The sequence below is a fragment of the Chiloscyllium punctatum genome, chromosome 38 (assembly GCF_047496795.1).
Source record: "Chiloscyllium punctatum isolate Juve2018m chromosome 38, sChiPun1.3, whole genome shotgun sequence".
Lineage (NCBI taxonomy): Eukaryota > Metazoa > Chordata > Chondrichthyes > Orectolobiformes > Hemiscylliidae > Chiloscyllium > Chiloscyllium punctatum.
The window spans coordinates 63654867-63676307 of record NC_092776.1 but is presented as its reverse complement, the minus strand read 5'-3'; the positions used below and the strand labels follow the sequence as shown (position 1 = coordinate 63676307).

Here is a 21441-nt window from a genome sequence, read left to right as displayed (position 1 = left end):
TTTCTAGTTCACGATTCTGATGCATATCATGAGAGATAGAAAAGTAGAAGGGAGAAGTGGAAAGTATAGGATACAAGGTCTAGCAGCAAATAGTGCCAAAGTGGAAAGAGAGAAGTGTAAAAATATCAACAAGTCAAGTCTAAAGTTATTATGTGATAATTATACTTCTTTTAGCTAAGTGTCAATTTTGTGGAGTTTCTCTCTGTGAGGCCTAGCAAGGTCTCTTCCTGCAAGAGACCCAACTTGCATTAACATCTACCCATCTCTATGGCACCCTTTCGACTAATTCTAGCCCCATTCCAACACTTGCTATTACTGGACTAGCTCGTCACTCACTGGATAGGAACCAAAAGACTGGTGTCCCTGGTGCTGGTACCATCTTTAAGAGTCTGTTATGCACCTGGACAATCTGGAGTTGCTCCTTGCTGGCAATGTAATGGCACCCTGTGCACATCGCCAACAGGACTGACACTCCACCACTGTACATGCTCATTCTCTCAGCCTTGTCATTGTTTAACCACCAGGGGGCACAGTTTCCCTGGTCTTTACTATTGTATTTGCAGATACATTCTATTTTGTGCAAAAAGCACATAATCTGCAAGCATTCAATCCATACTACCTTTTATAAATTCATACTTTGGAAATAGAACCAATCTGAATCAAGATTGGGATACAGACAGACTCAAACATCACATCTTTAATTCATTGTCTGAGCTGAGATGTCACCTTTTTTATAAAACCTTGTTATCACAAGAATGTGACTTAAAAGAAGTTATGGTGTTTACCTATTAATGAACAGAAACCTGCAACCAATTCTAAAAGATGAAAGACTTAACAGCAATCTATATTTGTTCAATATATCGTTTTAATTACGTGACACGCTGATATTTTGCTATAAATTCTGTGTCTTGTGATCCTGTCCCACTAATTACCTGATGAAGGAGCAGCGCTCTGAAAGCTCGTACTTCCAAATAAACCTGTTGGACTATAACCTGGTGTTGTGTGATTTTTAACGTTGTCCACCTCTGTCCATCACCGGCTTCTCCACATCAAACACTCAGTCTAACCATCCTCCAAGGCATCACTGCTCTGTCCCCAATGCCTACTGTAAATCTTCATCTTGTCATTATCCAGTAGGGGAACATCATGTACAGATATTCAGACAGTTCTATAGAATCCTACTGTGTAGAACCAACCCCTCCTAAGAGTAACGACCCAGACCCCTCCCCTATTTACCCCTAACTAATGCGCCTGGCCAACAAATCCCTGAACATTTTGGGCAATTTAGATTAGATTAGATTACTTACAGTGTGGAAACAGGCCCTTCGGCCCAACAAGTCCACACCGCCCCGCCGAAGCGCAACCCACCCATACCCCTACATTTACCCCTTAGCTAACACTACGGGAAATTTAGCATGGCCAATTCACCTGACCTGCACATCTTTGGACTGTGGGAGGAAACCGGACCACCCGGAGGAAACCCACGCAGACACGGGGAGAACGTGCAAACTCCACACAGTCAGTCGCCCGAGGTGGGAATTGAACCCGGGTCTCTGGCGCTGTGAGGCAGCAGTGCTAACCACTGAGCCACATGCTGCTGTTCCAAAGTGAGATTTTATTTACAGGCAGAAAATGTGGACACAAACTGAATAAAAGCTGCAGCTCACACCTCCCAAACCCCCCAATGCAAACTATATGTAGGCATCATGACGGTGACTAGTGACTATCTCACATTTGATCATTGTCTGCTGCACTCACTACAGGAACCGGGTGTCAGTCAGCTTCTGTCTGCCTTGTCGTGCCCAGTGTAGCTGAACTCTGTCACAGGAGCTTCCTTCAGCTCAATTCCCTTAGCTTTCTCCTCACAACTGACCCATTGCTATAGGTCCTCAGCATTCAGCACATCACTTAATTTTCAGCTCCATTTGTGCAAAGCACAGGACACCAGGGTAGTGTGGCATGCTCTGTGTGGAATAAATCCCCCACCCCAACCACACACGTTCTCCCCCCACCCCAGTGGAACCACATTTGCAGCAGGCCCCGTTCTCTGCCCCAGGACAGCCCTGGTTGAGGCATGGACAGTGTTGTAGCTGTGTTTCGCAACAATTGCACAATTGTATCCTGGTGACAGTGGGCATCCCCCCAGTAATGATTTCTTGTAAAATCCCTGGACCCTCAAAGAGTGCTCCAGGATGTAAGAGTCATAGCAGCTGCCAGGATAGTGGGCACACCCCTCCAGGAAGTGGTAACAGGAATCACAGATCACATGGGCATTATAGATAGGATCCCCTTCCTGTTGATAAATTCTGCAGCGTGGTGATCCAGCCCTCTCAGTGCACAGATGATGGCACCCTGGGGAAAAGCCTGAATCTAATCGCCCAGGCTGCAGCACTGATCCTGTCATGGAATGACCAGTGTGAGCTTGTAGAGGTGGCATCAGTCGCTGTACTGATGGGGTGATGACCAAGTAATCCCATATGAGGCACTCATCGCTGTCTGGAAGGAGCCAGTCACAGATGTTCGGAGCAGCAGTGAGCTTCACAGGCACTGGGAAAGGATAGCCTCCCATTCCTAGGCCTCAGGTCCCCATTCCAGCATCCGGCACATTCCCCCCCCACAGTGTCCTGGGACATAGGGAGCCTGCTTCGACAATGCACCTCAGTCATCCCCGAGAAGTAGTCCAAGCTGAAAAGCTCTGTTCCTCCTGCAGATTCCATTCATCCTGAAGGATCTGGGATCTCTCCCTGAGCTGGGTGCTCGTCAGCCTCTGCAGGACCTTGCTGTTGCTGGGCTCGCCATTGGCCGTGGGCCCTCCTATACTTGCTGCCATCCAATACTAGGAAAGCAGTGGCAGTGAGCAAGATCCCAGCAGCCAGCACAGCCTATCACTCTGGGTGGAAACGACCTCCATTGGGAACAAATGGAGTCAGTCAGGTCTATGAAGAGTCACTGCAGGTGAGGGTTGAGCACAGCCCCTCCACATAGGGAAATAACCAGGGCTTTGTCTCAATCATTCATTCAGCTTCAACCTCAGCAAGTGCAGCAACTTGTAAAGGCTGAGGAACCAACACAGTACATCACAAAGGGAATGTCTGCTGCATTCCAAATCCTTCCTATCCCAGAGCCACATCAACTGCAAAGATTCTCATTAACATTCAGTAAAATCCGTCTTAACTCATATATGGCAGATGATGGGCAATTGTTCTCTACCTCCCACATCTCCCTTGCAGGTGATACAAATAATGCTCACCTTTATAACTCTTTGCTGCTAAGTTCAGCATCACTTTGATGCCAATGTCAGTTTGCAAGGAGCAATGGCATGGTGTAAACTACCTTTGCCCAATATTTGAACTAAGCACAGATACTTTGCAGTACATTGCACGTTGCCTCATGATTAATACAGAAGTCCTCAAGCAGGTGCTCGACTCCCAACTCCAAAACGTCAGGCAAGCCCCAGGTGGACAGAGGAAGCACTTCAGCGGGATCCTCAAGGCTTCACTGGAGAAGTGCTGCATTCCCACAGATGCTGGCCCAAGACTGTTCAAGGTGGAAGAAGAGCATTCAGGAGAGCATTGAGGACCTCGAGACTCACTGTTAGGAAAAAACAGAAGCCAAGTGAAAACAGTGAAAAGAGTGCACAGCCACACAATGTCACACCCACCCCTTCCCATAACCACCACAGTCTGTGGTAGCCACATCAGTCTGTGCAGGAGAAAGTGAGGATTACAAATGCTGGAGAGTCAGAATCGAAAAGTGCGGCACTGGAAAAGCACAACAGGTCAGGCAACATCCAAAGAGCAGGGGAGTCATAGGCTCTTCATCAGGAATGTACAGTCGTCTATGGATTCACGCTGAGAGTGGAAGAGAACCATCCTCGTCTACAAGGGACCACCAATGATAATGATCATTAACAAGCCCCTGGACTCAGGTTGTGACTGACAATACTGGCATTCCATGACTGACAGCGCCCCACCCAAACCACACACACCCCCCCTCCCAACCCCTCACTGAACTGAATATTAGGTCTCTGTGGACGATGGGTGAGTATAGCTGATGCTTTGAGATGTTTTTTTGTGGTGTCCAAAAAGGAGGTTTCTCTTAGGCAGCCATGAACTAAAGTCATCTGGTCCCTGCTCTGATTTATAGTCATAGAGCTGTACAGCACAAAAACAAGACCCTTCAGTCCAACTCGTCCGTGCAGACCAGATATCCCAACCCAATCTAATACCACTTGGCAGCATCTGGCCCATATCCCTCCAAACCCTTCCTATTCATATACCCATCCAAATGCCTCTTAAATATTGTAATTGTACCAGCATCCACCACTTCCTCTGGCAGCTCATTCCATACATGTACCACCCTCTATGTGAAAAAGTTGCCCCTCAGATCTCTTTTATATCTTTTCCCTCTCACCCTAAACCTATACCCTCTAGTTCTGGACTCCCCCACCACAGGGAAAAAACTTGGTCTATTTATCCTATCCATCTCCCTCATGATTTTATAAACCTCTATAAAGCCACCCGTCAGTCTCCAACGCTTCAGGGAAAACAGCCCCAGCCTATTCAACCTCTCCCTATAGCTCAAATCCTCCAACCCTGCCAAAATCCTTGTAAATCTTTTCTTAACCCTTCCATGTTTGACAACATCCTTCCAATAGGAAGGAGACCAGAATTGCATGCAATATTCCAACAGTGGCCTAATCAATGTCCTGTACAGCTGCAACATGACCTCCCAACTCCTGTACTCAATACTCTGACCAATAAAGGAAAGCATACCAAACACCAATTCTGGCTGTAACAGCTGCTCCTTTTTTGAGGTATTTTAGGTGTTGAGTCACAGAGGTTTACAGCATGGAAACAGACCCTTCAGTCCAACTCATCCATGCTGATATTCTAACCTAATCTAGTCCCATTTGCCAGCATTTGACCCATATTCCTCTAAACCTTCCTATTCATATACCCATTCAGATGCCTTTAAATGTTGTACCAGCCTCCACCATTTTCTCTGGCAGCTCATTCCATACACGCACCACCCTTTGTGTGAAAACGCTGCCCCGTAGATCCCTTTTAAATCTTTCCCTTTTTATGCCCCCCAATTCTGGACTCCTCCACCCCAGGAAAAAGACCTTGTCTATTTACCCTATCCATGCCCCTCATACTTTTATAAACCTCTATAAAATCACCCCTTAATCTCCGACACTTCAGGGAAAATAGTCCCAGCCTATTCAGCCTCTCCTTGTAGCTCAAACCCTCCAACCCTGACAACATCCTTGTAAATCTTTTCTGAACCTTTTCAAGTTTCACAACATCCTTACTACAGGAGAATTCCTGGCACCTGTTTACTCATGGTGGTTGGCAGGATAGACATTGCACATTAATGAGGTGAGGTGTAATAAGGTTGTTATCCAGTAACTCATCTTGTGAGAAACTCATCTTGGTAAAAGGTGAGGTGAATAATTTCTCACATCATTCAGGCCTTTATATAGATTCCAGCCTCTATCTGAATTCACAGAGCATTTACAGACAAATTAACAGTAAATAATTGTGAACAGGCATGATACGATGGCCAGTACTGAGTGATTCAATCTTTAGGAAGGCAAGGCAAAAAGGAAAAGGAACTAGGATGCCATTCTTCGTGAAAGATGAAATCAATGCAAAATTCAACTTGTCAGAACCGGAGTTGCAGTTGAACTTGCAGTTCTGATGGGGGCTCACTGGCTCCAAAATGTTGACACTCTTTTCTCTCCACAGATGTTGCCAGAATGGCTGGGTTTCTCCTGCACTTTCAGCTACTACCACTGGCTGTGAAGCCAGTGAGTTCCCACCACCACCTGGATGAAAACTTTTTCCTCACATCTCCTCTAAACCTTCTACCCCTTCCCTTAAATCTGTGCCACTGGTCATTGATCCCTCCACCAAGGGGGACATTTTCTTTCCGTCTCCCCTATCTATGCCCCGTGTAATTTTATACATCTCAGTCAAGTCCCATTTTAATCTTTTCTGCTCTGAGGTAAATCATCCCCGTCTGTCCAATCTCTTCTCGTAACTTAAACTCTCCAACCCAGGCAAAATCGAGGTAAATATCACCATTTCCAGTGCTTTCACGTCTCTGCTAGAATGTGGATTCCCGAACTGCACACAATACTCTAGCTGTGGCCTGAACAATGTTTTGTACACTTACAGCATAACCTCTCTACTCTTACATTCTATGCCTTGATTAATATATACATATACCTTCTTAACTATTTTATCTACCTGTCTTGTACACACACCAAGGTCCCTCTGATCCTTAGTGCTTCCCAGGATCCTATGGTTCATGCGGTGTTCACTTGCCTTGTTATCCTGCTCAAGTGCATCACCTCATACTCATCCAGTTTGAATTCCATTTGCCACTGGTCAGCCCATCTATATCCTCCTGGAATCTAAGGCTATCCTCCTCACTACTTACCACCCCACTAATTTTTATATCAACTATGAATTCACCAATCAACCCTCCAACATTTAAATATTTAAATGTTATAATTTATACACCAAAACAGCAAGGCCCAAAATTGCAGAACACGGGTACTCCAGATCTGCAGTAGACCATTTCAGATTGAGATGAAGAGAAATCTTTTCTCTCTGAAGGTGATGAACCTGTGGAATTTCTCACTCACTTAATTTACTGTATATATATTGAAGAAAGTATCCTAGAGATTTCAAGCATCAAGGAGTGTGGGGGGAGCTGGATTTTGACACTGCGATACATGGTCAGCAATGGTAATGTTGAATGGCAGAATGATGGGATGAATTGCCTATTCCTGCCCCTATTTTCAGTATTTCATCATTTCTATACAATGCCTCATAGCTTTCTGTTATTTGCAAATGCAAGTATAAATGCAAATTAACCTCCAGGAATATACTCCAACAATGTAATTGCCACATTGTAAACATTGTAAACACTTGTGTCTCAACAGTCAGCTTGTCAACACATCTTTCAGAGGCCTGTTCACCATGTCATCACTGTAATGCAGTCTATAACTTGAGGGTAATCAGGTCATAGCATAAAAATTAAGAAATGAGTAACATAGCATTGAAAGATCCAACAGATAGAACATAGAACATAGAACAATACAGCACAGAACAGGCCCTTCGGCCCACGATGTTGTGCTGAACATTTGTCCTAGCTTAAGCACCCATCCATGTACCTATCCAAATGCCGCTTAAAGGTCGCCAATGATTCTGACTCTACCACTCCCACAGGTAGCGCATTCCATGCCCCCACCACTCTCTGGGTAAAGAACCCACCCCTGACATCTCCCCTATACCTTCCACCCTTCACCTTAAATTTATGTCCCCTTGTAACACTCTGTTGTACCCAGGGAAAAAGTTTCTGACTGTCTACTCTATCTATTCCTCTGATCATCTTATAAATCTCTATCAAGTCACCCCACATCCTTCGCCGTTCCAACGAGAAAAGGCCGAGAACTCTCAACCTATCCTCATACGACCTACTCTCCATTCCAGGCAACATCCTGGTAAATCTTCTCTGCACGCTCTCCAAAGCTTCCACATCTTTCCTAAAGTGAGACGACCAGAACTGCACACAGAACTGTGGCCTAACCAAAGTCCTGTACAGCTGCAACATCACTTCACTACTCTTGAATTCAATCCCTCTGCTAATGAACGATAATACTCCATAGGCCTTCTTACAAGCTCTATCCACCTGAGTGGCAACTTTCAAAGATCTATGTACATAGACCCCAAGATCCCTCTGTTCCTCCATCTGACTAAGAACCCTACCATTAACCCTGTATTCCGCATTCTTATTTGTTCTTCAAAAATGGACAACCTCACACTTGGCAGGGTTGAACTCCATCTGCCACTCCTCAGCCCAGCTCTGCATCATATCTAAGTCCCTTTGCAAACGACAAATGCCCTCCTCACTGTCCACAACTCCACCTATCTTCATATCATCTGCAAATTTACTGACCCACCCTTCGACTCCCTCATCTAAGTCATTAATAAAAATTACAAACAGCAGAGGACCCAGAACTGACCCAGTTGTTTATTACAACTCATTAATATATACAAATATTATATTCACAGGCACATTTATACCTGGGTTAACATTAAGCTATTCAGTGATAAAGAGTAGAACACTTCCATCAACTCGTCATGCTTCACGTTGCCAAAGTAAAGATGGAATCTGAGACCATTATACCCAATATTATGAGCATGTCTTTGAAAGGCATACTGATATATTAACTGTGGGACACAACACAACAGTTACACCTTTAATTACAACTTCTGCCGTTTCCTTATGATCACTGTTAAGTTGGGGAGGTGATGATATTATTGCTAGACTGTTACTCTGTAAAGGAGGTAATATTCTGGAGATTGGGCTTAAATCCTGGATGACAGATGATGGAATTTAAATTTCATAAACATGTGGAATTAAAAGTTTCACAAAGTCTTTGTTGATTGTTGGGAAATTCCATTGGTTCACATTTGTCCTTTAGGAAAGGAAACTGTTATTCTTTTGTGGTCTGGCCTACATGTGACTGCAGATCCACAACAATGTGATGAATTCTCAACTACCCTCTAGGGATGGGCAATGACACCCATATCCTCTGAATGAAAAAAAACTGGCCTGTAGTTTCCTGTTTTGACATCTTTTTGAATAAGGGAGTTAAATTTACTAATTTCCATTCTTATGTAACCTTCCCCGAATCAAAGGAATTTTGGAAAGTTAGTAAATGTAAAACATAAAATATGAGTCTGTGAATCATGTACTAATTTCCCAAACCTATTTTCCTTATGCCAATTTTCTCATGAATGAGGTAATAACCAAGATTATTAACTTTTTTCGTTTGTCGCCGTTCTTTTCACACCAATCGGTCTGCTTAGATTTAGATGAGTATGCTTTATAGTAGGTACAGACTTGAATTAAACCAGCTCTCTACTTCATTGCTGGTATGTTCATTTGCCCTACTTTTATTTTACTGTTTTAGATTCTGTCTCTCTCTTTCTGTAGTTCCAATGTCTTGTTCAATATGTTCTGTCTGTCACTAATTTCTAAACTTAACTTCCTTGATGTCCCAGGTAAATCGTTTCCTTTTCAACATGCAACTCAATAAAGACCAGATCGAAGACATCATGGTTCAGTTCAAAGCTGAGATGCTGAAGGGCTTGGTCTTCCCCAACTCTTCCAGTCTGAAGATGTTGCCTACATGTGTACGGTCAACTCCTGATGGCTCAGGTATTGCAAAATGGAAATACAGTCCATCTAACATGTTTTCAGTTTATAGAAAAAAAACTATAGACTGCCTATTGCTTCCCTTCCTGTGTTTTGTTTTGTATCATATCCTTCATAAGGTCTGACTTCAATGCTCTCAGCTCCCATCCATGTCGCATTGCAGGGTCATACTGAGATCCATTGGATCTCGAGTGGGACATGCATGTGTTGCAGGTCTGGGTATAATATTACTGTTACTAACGCTCAACAGCCAGAGGGATCTAAATTAATAAATTTGAATTTTTTTAATGGAATGTGAGTGTTGTTTGAAAGGGCAGAATGTTTTGTTGCCTTTGAGTTTAAAAGTGTGGCACTGGAAAAGCCCGGCAGGTCAGACAGGAGCAGGAGAGTTGATGTTTCAGGCATTAGCCCTTCATCAGAAATGGGGAAGGGGCAGGGGGCTGAGAGAGGGTGGAGCTGTGGGAAGGCAGGATGCAGGTAGAAGGTAATTATGATAGGTCCGTGGGGAGGTTGGAGCAGATAGGTGGGAAGGAACACGAACGGGTCAAGAGAGTGGTGCCGAGTTGGAGGGTTGGATCTGGAATGAGGTGGGGGGAGGGGAGATTGGGAAACTGGTGAAGTCGATGTTAATGCAATATGGTTGAAGGATCCCGAGACAGAAAATGAGATGTTCTTCCTCCAGTTGGTGGGTGGCTTTAACTTGTCAGTGGAGGAGGACCAGGACCTATATGTCCTGGGGGAGTGGAAGGGGTGGTTGAAGTGGTTGGCCACACGGCAGTGGGGTTGGTTTGTGCGTGTGTCCCAGAGATGTTGCCCTCTCACCTCTGTTCAAGGCCCTAAAGGACCATTTCAAGTCTGGTAGAGATTTTCCTGCACATCCACCCACTTACTTTACTGCATCCATTGCTCTCAATGTGGTCTCCTCTAATCGGGGAGACAGAATGCTAGTCATAAACAACCACTGAGCTTTTCTAATCCCATTTCCCAACACTTGACCAAGAGCCTTAAATGCCTAACTATTGCAAGTGCACAGAGGTGACAGGACAGTGGTACACAGTGCCCTGGGAATCCTCAACATTGACTTTGCACTCCATGATGCCTCATGGTGTCAGGTCAAACATGGGCAAGGAAACTTCTTGCTCATTACAATGTACAGACTCCAACACCTGGCTGATAAATCCATGATTCTCCATGTTGAATATCTATTGGAGGAAGTTCTAAGGTGAGCAGGGTGGAGAATGTATTGATGGAGACTTCAATATCTATCATCAAAAGTAGATTGTTAACACCACTGCTAACTGAGCCAGTTGATTTCTCACAGACCTAGCTGGTGAACAAAAGGTGGTGAATAACTAACAAGAGGGAAACATGCACATGATCTTATCCTCTCAAGCTACCAGTGGTAGATGCATCTGTCCATGCCAGTATTGGTAAAAGTGACCTCTGCACAATCCTTCTGGATTAAAAGTGCCATCTTCATGTTAATAATAGGTTCTATCAGGTTGTATGGCACAATTACAGTGCTAAATGGGAAAGACTTCAATCAGATCTAAACTGAGCATCCATGAGGCACTGTGGGCCATTTACAGCAGCAGAATTGCACTCCAACACAATCTGCAACCTCATGCCTGGCTGAAGGGCCTATTTGCATGCTGTATTACTCTACATCACCCACTCAATCATTACCAGTGGAGAGTGCAGGAGGGTATGCCAAGAGCATGAACCTAGAAAGGAGCTATCAACATGCTGAAGCTACAAAACAGGACTACTTGTGTGTCAAGCACCACAAGCCACAAATGAAAGATAGAGCAAAACAATTCTACATTTAACAATTGGAGTTAAAGCTTGCAGTCCTGCTAATCCAGTTGTACATGGTGGTGGACTGTCCAATCATTCACTGAAGGAGGAGGCTCCGCAAATATCCCCATCCTCAATAATGGGAAAGTCTAGTGCATCAGTGCAAAAGATAAGGCTGAAGCATTTGTCACCATCTTCAATCATGTAGATGATCCATCTTGGCCTCCTCTAGTGGTCTCCAGCACCACAGTCATCAACCTTCAGCCAATTTGATTCACTTCACATAATATGAAGAAGTGGTTGGAGATGCTGGATTCCAACACTTTGATGATGATCAAGAGTAGATGAATGAAGTAGTAGTTGGTATTATTGGATTGCAAAGTCTACAGGCCTTAACAATGTTCCGGTAATAGTGCTGAAGACGTGAGATACAGAATTTATCGTTCCAGTAGCCAAGCTGTTCCAGTACAATTACAATACTGGCAGCTGCCCAATAGTGTGGAATCTTGTTCACAAAATGTAGGGTGCATCCAATGACATCAGCTACTGTTTTATTTGTCTACTCTTGATCATCAGCAAAGTGATGGAATCTGCCATTTTCAGTGGGAACAAGCAGCATTTGCTTAACAAAAGATTGCTGAATGACCCAATTATTTGGGTTTTGTTATGTCCAACCAGCTCCTGATCTCATTACCTTCAGAATCAACTATTCTAACTCATCTCTCATTGATCTCTAATATTCTATCCTCCATAAACTTGAGCTCATTCAAACTCCGCAGCCCATGTTGTAACCTGCAGCAAATCTTGTCTTCCTCTCACCCATTATGCTTTCTGCCTTGCATTAACTCCTAGACATAGGCTCAAGTCTTCAGATTCTCATCCTTGTTTTAAATCTGTCCCTGTCATAGACTCGATCCTTCCCATCTCTGCATTTCTCTCTAGCCTACAACCCTCAATTCTGGCTTTTGGAACATCCCAGATTTGAATTCACTCCACCGCTGGTGACAGTCATTCAGTCATCTAGACACTAAGCTATGGCATTCTCTCCATTTCATCTTCCTCTCCAACTCTCTTCCCTCCTCTAAGAATAATTAAAACATTGGATTTGGTGCTAGACAATGAGCCAGGCCAGGTGTCAGATCTCTTGGTGGGAGAGCATTTGGTGACAGTGACCACAATCCTCTCACCATGGAGAGGAATAGGAACTGACAGTATGGGAAGGTATTTAATTGGGGCAGAGGAAATTATACAGCTGTTAGGCAGGAGCTGTGGAGTACAAATTGGGAACAGCTGTTCTACAGGAAGTGCACAACAGAAATGTGGAGGCTGTTTAAGGAATAACTGTTGCAAGTGTTGGATAACTCGGTCCCACTGAGACAGACAAGGAATGGTAAGGTGAAGGAGTCTTGGATGACAAGAGCAGAGGAGCTCCTCGCCAAAAGAATGAAGGACGCTTACTTGAGGAAGCAAGAATCTGACACAGCTTTAGAGGATTACAGGGTAGCTAGAAAATAACTCAAAAATGGACTGAGGAGAGTTAGGATTGAGCACGAAAAAGCTTTGGCAGAAAGGATTAGGAAAAACCCAAAGGCATCCTATACTTATGTGAGGAATAACAGAATGATCCGAGAGAGGGTAGGGCCGATCAGGGATAGTGGAGGGAACTTGTGCCTGGAGTCTGAAGAGGTAGGGGAGGCCCTAAATGACTTTATTTTGCCTCAGTATTCACTAGAGAGAGGGACCTTGTTGACAGTAGTTAATCGGTTTGAACAGATTGATATTAAGAAAGTGGATGTGCTGGGAACTTTGGGATGCATTAAGATAGGTATGTCCCCAGGGCCAGACCAGATATTTCCAAGGTTACAACAGGAAGTGATGAATGAGACTGCTGCACCCTCACTCTCCACGGGAGTAGTACCAGATGATTGGAGGGAGGTGAATGTTATTCCTCTGTTCAAGAAAGGGAATAGGGAAATCCCTGGGAATTACAGACCAGTCAGTCTTACGTCTATGGTAAGCAAGGTTTTGGAAAGGATTCTGAGAGATAGGATTTATAACTATTTGGAGGAACATTGTTTGATTAAAGATAGTTAGCATTGCTTTGTGAGGGGCAGGTCATGCCTCAGAAACCTTATTGAGTTCTTTTGAGGATGTGACAAAGTAAGTTGACGAAGGTTGAGCGGTGGATATTGTGTATATGGATTTTATTAAGGCATTTGATAAGGTTCTCCATGATAGGCTCATCTAGAAAGTTAGGAGGTATGGGATACGGGGAAATTTGGCTGTCTGGTTGTCCGAAAGAAGACAGTTAGTGGTAGTGAATGGAAAGTGTTCTGCCTGGAGGTCAGTGGCCAGTGGTGTCTCCCAGAGATCTATTCTTAGACCTCTACTCTTTGTAGTTTTTGATGATGGGGATGAAGAAGTGGAAGGGTGGGTTAGTACATTTGCCGATGACACAAAGGTCGGTGGTGTTGTAGATAGTGTCGAGGACTGTTGCAGGCTATAACAAGACATTGACAGGATGCAGAGCTGGGCTGAGAAGTGGCAGATGGAGTTCAACCTGGATAAATGCAAAGTGATTCATCTTGGAAGGTTGAATTTGAATGTTGAAAGCAGGGCTAAAGAAAGGATTCTTGACAGTGTGGAGCAACAGCGGGATCTTGGGGGTCCATGTATATAGATTCCTCAAAGTTGCCATCCATGTTGATAGGGTTGTGAAGAAGGTGTTTGGTGTTTTGGCTTTCATTAACAGGGGGATTGAGTTTAAGAGCCATGAGGTTTTGCTGCAGCTCACTAAAACCCTGGCTAGATCACACTTGTAATATTGTGTCCAGTTCTGGTCACCTCATTATAGGAAGGATGTAAATGCTTTAGGACATAGAACATAGAACAAAACAGCACAGAACAGGCCCTTCAGCCCATGATGTTGTGCCGAACATTTGTCCTAGCTTAAGCACCCATCCATGTACTGCCTAAAGGTCGCCAATGATTCTGACTCTGCCACTCCCACAGGCAGCGCATTCCATGCCCCCACCACTCTCTGGGTAAAGAACCTACCCCTGACATCCCCCCTATACCTTCCACCTTTCACCTTAAATTTATGTCCCCTTGTAACACTCTGTTGTACCCGGGGAAAAAGTTTCTGACTGTCTACTCTATCTATTCCCCTGATCATCTTATAACCTCGATCAAGTCACCCCTCATCCTTCGCCGTTCCAATGAGGAAAGGCCTAGCACTCTCGTACGACATATTCTCCATTCCAGGCAACATCCTGGTAAATCTTCTCTGCACCCTCTCCAAAGCTTCCACATTTTTCCTAAAGTGAGGCGACCAGAACTGCACACAGTATTCCAAATGTGGCCTAACCAAAGTCCTGTACAGCTGCAACATCACTTCACAACTCTTGAATTCAATCCCTCTGCTAATGAACGCTAATACACCATAGGCCCTCTTACAAGCTCTATCCACCTGAGTGGCAACTTTCAAAGATCTATGAACATAGACCCCAAGATCCCTCTACTCCTCCACCTTACTAAGAACCCTACCGTTAACCCTGTATTCCGCATTCTTATTTATCCTTCCAAAATGGACAACCTCACACTTGACAGGGTTGAACACCATCTGCCACTCCTCAGCCCAGCTCTGCATCATATCTAAGTCTCTTTGCAGCTGACAACAGCCCTCCTCACTATCCACAACTCCACCAATCTTTGTATCATCTGCAAATTTACTGACCCACCCTTCGACTCCCTCCTCCAAGTCATTAATAAAAATTACAAACAGCAGAGGACCCAGAACAGATCCCTGTGGAACTCCACTTGTAACTGGGCTCCAGGCTGAATATTTACCATCTACCACCACTCTCTGCCTTCGACCGGTTAGCCAGTTTTCTATCCAATTGGCCAAATTTCCCTCTATCTCATGCCTCCTGACTTTCCGCATAAGCCTACCATGGGGAACCTTATCAAATGCCTTACTAAAATCCATGTACACTACATCCACTGCTCTACCCTCATCCACATGCTTGGTCACCTCCTCAAAGAATTCAATAAGACTTGTAAGGCAAGACCTACCCCTCACAGATCCATGCTGGCTGTCCCTAATCAAGTAGTGTCTTTCCAGATACTCATAAATTCTATCCCTCAGTACCCTTTCCATTACTTTGCCTACCACCGAAGTAAGACTAACTGGCCTAGTAAGACTAACCAAAGTAAGACTAACTAGAGAGGGTGCAGAGGAGATTTACCAGGATGCTGCCTGGATTGCAGGGCTTGTCTTATGAAGAGAGTTTGAGTGAGCTAGTGCTTTTCACTCTGGAGAGAAGGGAGGTGACTTGATAGGGGTGTACAAGGTAATGAGAGGCATAGATAGAGTAGATAGCCAGAGACTATTTCCCAGGGCAGAAATGGCTGTCAAGAGGGGTCATAATTTTAAGGTAATTGTAGGAAGGCATAGGGGAGATATCAGAGGTAGGTTCTTTATGCAGAGAGTGGTGCGTGCGTGGAATGCACTGCCAGCAGTGGTAGTAGTGACTCTATTAGAGACATTAGGGACATTTAATTGACTGCTGGACAAGCACATGGATGCCAATAAATTGAGGGGTGTGTAGGTTAGGTTGATCTTAGAATAAGATAAATACTCAGCACAACATCATGGGCCAAAGGTCTGTACTGTATTGTACTGTTCTATGTTCTATGTTCTAACCATTTGATCAAGCTTTTGTTTATCTGACCTCGTATCTCCTTATGAGGCCTAGTTTCAATCTATGTTGAAGAGCTTTGTCATGTTTGTTTGGTAAAGGAACAAAGCAAGCTATTATTGTTGAGTATGGCATCAAGGAGCTCTGGGAATTTCAAAGTCAATGGGAATTGGGGGAAATCTTCCCACTGGTTGGAGTCATATTTAACACAGTTATCTCAGCTCCAGGACATCTCTATGTAGAGTTCCTTGGAGTAGATATTATCCAATCATCATGTTGGGCGATGTTATTACACTTCTGGAATAGATGGGCCATGAACATTGGCCTCCTGCCTCAGGAATAGGGATACTGCCCTAAATCACAAGAGCCACCTCAAGGTAGTGCCCTCAGCCCAACTATCTTCAGTTGCTTCATCAGTGACCTTCCTTCCATCAGTGTCAGAAGTGGGGATGTTCACTGATGATTGCACAAAGCTCAACAAAAGTAGTAACTCCTCAGGTGATGAAGCAGGTCATGCCCAAATTAAGCAAAATCTGGACAATATCTAAGTTTGAGTTGGTAAATAGCAAGTAACATTTGTACCAGACAAGTGCCAGGCAATACACAATTTCAACAGGAGAGAGCATTTGTTCATCTTCTTCAGATATTTAATAGTATTAACGTCACTGAATGCCCCACTATGAATGTCCCGAGGATTACCAATGACCTCCTTCAGACAACTGGCACGTTTTAATGCCTGGCACCCTACCTACACCACTGTCCCCTTAACCATTTGGCACCCTACTCCTCAGTTTCCTCTCCTCACTAACCAGCAAAATTCCTCTAGGATCATCAACCTTTTAAACATGGCAGCAAGAGTTATCAAAGCAGGGTATTTTAGTCTGCAACATCACTTCAGCACTGGCTGCCTGGATTTCTCTTGCTTTTCTTCATTGGACATAGGCAGGAGAAGCCTGAAATATTGCCAGCAGATAAGTAGGTAACATGATTAGGGATTATTATTGGCTAAATCTGCTCTGCTGATAATTAGAATTTCTGAAATGATGATGCAGTCCTAATCTAATCACCTACTTCAATCTCACTGCAATGTGAATAATTTCATAAAGATGAAATCATTTTGCTGTGAAATGTTAGATTTGGTTCTACATACTGGCATGTGAAACCAGATCTATCTCCTTTGCCATGATTCATAGCTCTGGTGGTTTGAAGAAAGATAATTGAACACAGGACAGCATGGTGGCTCAGTGGTGAGCACTGCTACCTCGCAGTGACAAGGACCCGGCTTTGATTCCAACCTATGGCGACTGTGTGAAGTTTGCACATTCTCCCTGTGTCTGTCTGGGTGCTGTGGTTTCCTCCCACCTCCAAAAGATGTGCAGGTTAGGTGAATTGGCCATGCTAAATTGCCCATAGTGTAGATTATTAGTCAGGGGTAAATATAGGGTAGGGGAATGGTTCTGGGCGAGTTACTCTGCAGGGGGTTGACATGGACTTGTGGAGCCAAAGGGCCTGATCACCATGTAGAAATTTTAAAGAATTAATTCTGTATCACTCAATAGATGTTACCTGAAGTTTCCAGAGCTTTCTGTTCTTATCACAGATACATTGATTCTTAAGTTGTGTGCACCTGATGACACAATCTCCCTGATCTGGAATTTTGATCTGAAGAAATCTAATCTGTCCACAGTAGAGAAATGTTAATCCTTTTCTGGCCTATCTTCATAATTTTTTACATTTCATTCAGGTTCCCCTCAGCCTTCTCTGTTTAAACCCCAGTCCCACTTCATAGTTGACTTACTCTGCCTGTTCATGTGTCTGTCTAAATGAACATTGCTGTTCTATCTGCTTCTACCACCTCCCCAGCAGCATGTTTCAGGCATCTATTACCTTGTGTGTAAAACAAACTTGCCTCTCACATCTTCTTTAAACTTTGATCCCTCCACTCCACCTTAAACCTATGCCCCTAGTATTTGACATTTCCACTCTGGGAAAAATACTCTGACTGTCCACCCTATCCATGCCTCTCACAATTTTTATATACTTCTATCATGATGTCTCTCAGCCTCTGATGCTCTAATGAAAGCAATCCAAGTTTGTCCAACCCGTCCTTATAGCTAATACACTCCAATTCAGGCAGCATCCTGGTAAACCTCTTTTGCACCTCTCCAAGGCCTCCACTTCCTTCCTATAATGTGGTGAGCAGAATCACACACAATATGTGGCCCAACTAATGTCTTAGACAGATGTAATGTGACTTGCCAACTTTTATACGCAGTGCCCCAACCAATGAAAGCAAGCATGCCATCTGCCTTCTTTACCACCTTATTCACCTTGTTTTGCCATTTTCAGGGAGCTATGGACTTGCATCCCAAGATCCCTCTGTTAGTCAATGCTCCTAAGAGTCCTGCCATTTACTTTCCTATTGCATTGGACTTCCCAAAATACATTACCTCACACATATCCAGGTTAAACTCCTTTCTACCCATCTCTATCCTGCTGTATTCTTTGATAATCATCCTCATTCCACAATTCCTCCAATTTTCATGTTGCCTGTAAACATATTAATCAAATCACGTACATTTTCATCCAAATCATTTACATAAAATACAAACATCAGAGGACCCAGCACTGAACCTTGTGGAACACCACTGGGTCATTGACCTACAGTTGGAAAAACACCCCTGTACAACTACCCTCTGTCTTCTATGGTCACGCCAATTTTGAATCCAAATCAACCTGGATTCCATGTAATTTAATCTTCTGGATCAACCTACCATGAGGACCTTGTCAAATGCTTTAGTAAGATCTGTGTAAACAACACCCAGTGTCCTTTACCCATTAATCAAGCTCATCATTCCTCAAAGATCTCTATCAAATTTCTGAGTCAAGATTTCCTCCACCTGAAGCCAAGCTGACTAGCCAAAGTAAGTCTATTCTTTTCCAAATAACAGCAAATCCTGTTCCTCAGAATCTTCTCCAATAATTTCCCTACCACTTATGTAAGACTCACTAGCCTATCATTTCTGAGATTATCTTTGTTGCTTTCCTTAAACAAAGAAATACCATTAGCTATGGTCTAGTCTTCCTGGACCTCACCTGTCACTAATGAGGATACAAATATCTCTGTTGAGGCCCCAGTAATCTTCTCCATTGCATTCTTCAGTATCCTAGGATCGATCCCCATAGGACCTGGGGACTTACCCACATTAATATCAATGTGCCTCAGAATATCAACCTACCCCTTCCTAATCTTTACTGTCATCCATGACATTCTCCTTGGTGAATACTGATGTTAAGTACCCTTTAAGGATCTCATCCATTTTCTCTGGCTCCACGCATAAATTCCTTTCTTTGTCCTTGAGTGAACTGACCCTTTCCCTTAGTACCCTTGTGCTCCTAATAGACGTATAATATGCCTTGGGAAAATATACCATAAAATGCCCTGACTGCCATAAGCACATAGCTTCTGAACCAGTCTGCCAAATGACACTTTGTCAAAAGCCTTACTGAACTCCATGTAGACATATTTTTATTGTAAAAATATACTTTAATCTTTAAAGTTTGTGAGAATATTTGTAGCTCGGGTGCTCGTTGTTGTGGTTCTGTTCGCCGAGCTGGGAATTTGTGTTGCAAACGTTTCGTCCCCTGTCTAGGTGACATCCTCGGTGCTTGGGAGCCTCCTGTGAAGCGCTTCTGTGATGTTTCCTCCGGCATTTATAGTGGCTTGTCTCTGCCGCTTACGGTTGTCAGTTCCAGCTGTCTGGTGCAGTGGTCGGTATATTGGGTCCAGGTCGATGTGTTTGTTGATAGAGTCTGTGGATGAGTGCCATGCCTCTAGGAATTCCCTAGCTGTTCTCTGTTTGGATTGTCCTATAATAGTAGTGTTGTCCCAGTCTAACTCATGTTGCTTGTCATCTGCGTGTGTGGCTACTAAGGATAGCTGGTCGTGTCGTTTCATGGCTAGTTGGTGTTCGTGGATACAGATTGTTAGCTGTCTTCCTGTTTGTCCTATGTAGTGTTTGTGCAGTCCTTGCATAGGATTTTGTACACTACGTTGGTTTTGCTCATGCTGGGTGTCGGGTCCTTTGCCTTGGTGAGTTGTTGTCTGAGAGTGGCTGTTGGTTTGTGTGCTGTTATGAGTCCCAGTGGTCGTAGTGGTCTGGCTGTCAGTTCAGAAACGCTCTTGATGTATGGTAACGTGGCTAGTCCTTTGGGTTGTGGCATGTCCTCGTTCCATTGTCTTTCCCTTAGGCATCTGTTGACGAAATTGTGGGGGTATCTGTTTTTGGCGAATACATTGTAGAGGTGTTCTTCTTCCTCTTTTTTTTTAAAGTTGCTATAAATTTCTTTAAAAATTGCTATAAGTACATATAAAGTGTTCTCAAGCCGTTTGCACAATGTTTGGAGAGAGGAAAGCGAAACATAAATGACACATTTTTAACTCATGCAGGAAAAATATTGACATACAATATTGAGGCAACTAAGGGTGGGGATCTGAGAACTGAATGGACCCTCATTATACTTTGGCACCTTTAACGATGGACATTCCCCAAGACAGCTGCCCCAAGCCTAGGACTCCTTTCGGCAGCTTTGGCATCACATCCTGTTGGTGGGTTCAGTGAGTCTATGACTCCATATGATGTTTTTTTGGCATTACGGTGGGTCTGGCCCAGGTTTCCAATGGGGGAGTGGTTGGGTCCTTAAGCCGAGAGCCGTGAAAATGGGCTAAGACGGACTTTGTCTCAAAATCTCTTTTTTAAAAATTTCATCCTTTTTAAAATTATATTATCATGAAAGGATTGTTATTCTGAATTTTTTATTTCTTTATTTTCTAATTTGTTATTTATTTTATACTCGTGAACATCTGTAATGCTGAACTTTTAATTTCTTTATTTTTCTAATTATCTTTGTACTCAAGAATCTGTACCAAGGTAACTTTATAACAAAGATGGTACTGTAAGTGGCAACTTGTAAACTTTTCACTGTACTCGTGAATATTTGCGACAATAATTTAAATTCTAGTGCATTTCCCTGCATGTAGTCCTGGACCTTGGAAGTTGCCAGTCTGCAATATTCGGTCAGGGTCAACTCCTTGTTGTGGAATACCAACAAGTTTTGGGCAGACCAAAGAGAGTCTGTCACCAAATTGATGGTCGACCAGGTGCAGGCAACATTCGTCTCAGTGTGGGCCTGGGGAATAGATTGTAGGGCACAGAGTCCTGCATCGCTGAGCTGCTTGGGATGAACCTTGATGTAAACCACTGTAATTCTCTGTAGACCTCCTTTGCAAAGGAGATGTATGACAGTCTCACATGCCACCCAGACTGCACTCCCCACCAAAGTCACATTGAGGGCAACATGCGGTGGCACAGAGAGTCCAGGCATACATGAAGGATCTGCTGGGCAGTGCCCTTCTCACCACCAGCCAAGTTATGTCTTGGTGCTTGTTAGGAAACTCAGGTGATGAGGCATTCTGCCAAATGACTTTGACAGTCTGCTCAGGGAACTATGCAACAGGATCCACACACACTTTTTCCCACAGGATCACGAGGACATAGAACATAGAACAGTACAGCACAGTACAGGACATTTGGTCCTTAATGTTGTGCTGATCTGTTATCCTACTCTAAAATCAAACTAACCTACATATCCTTCATTTTACTATCAGACATGTGCCTATCCAAGTGTTGCTTAAAAGTCCCTAGTG

General features: G+C 43.8%; 1 protein-coding gene across 1 annotated transcript in view; it reads left to right on the top strand.

The window, feature by feature from the left end:
* Window positions 1-9195: 9195 nt before the first annotated feature.
* Window positions 9196-21441, top strand: part of LOC140463675 (hexokinase-1-like) — a 158532-nt gene continuing 146286 nt past the window's right edge. Inside the window, exon 1 of the mRNA XM_072558016.1 lies at window positions 9196-9240. Within this exon, the coding sequence (XP_072414117.1) occupies window positions 9201-9240 (40 nt within the window). The 5' untranslated portion in view covers window positions 9196-9200. The remainder of the gene's footprint in view (window positions 9241-21441) is intronic.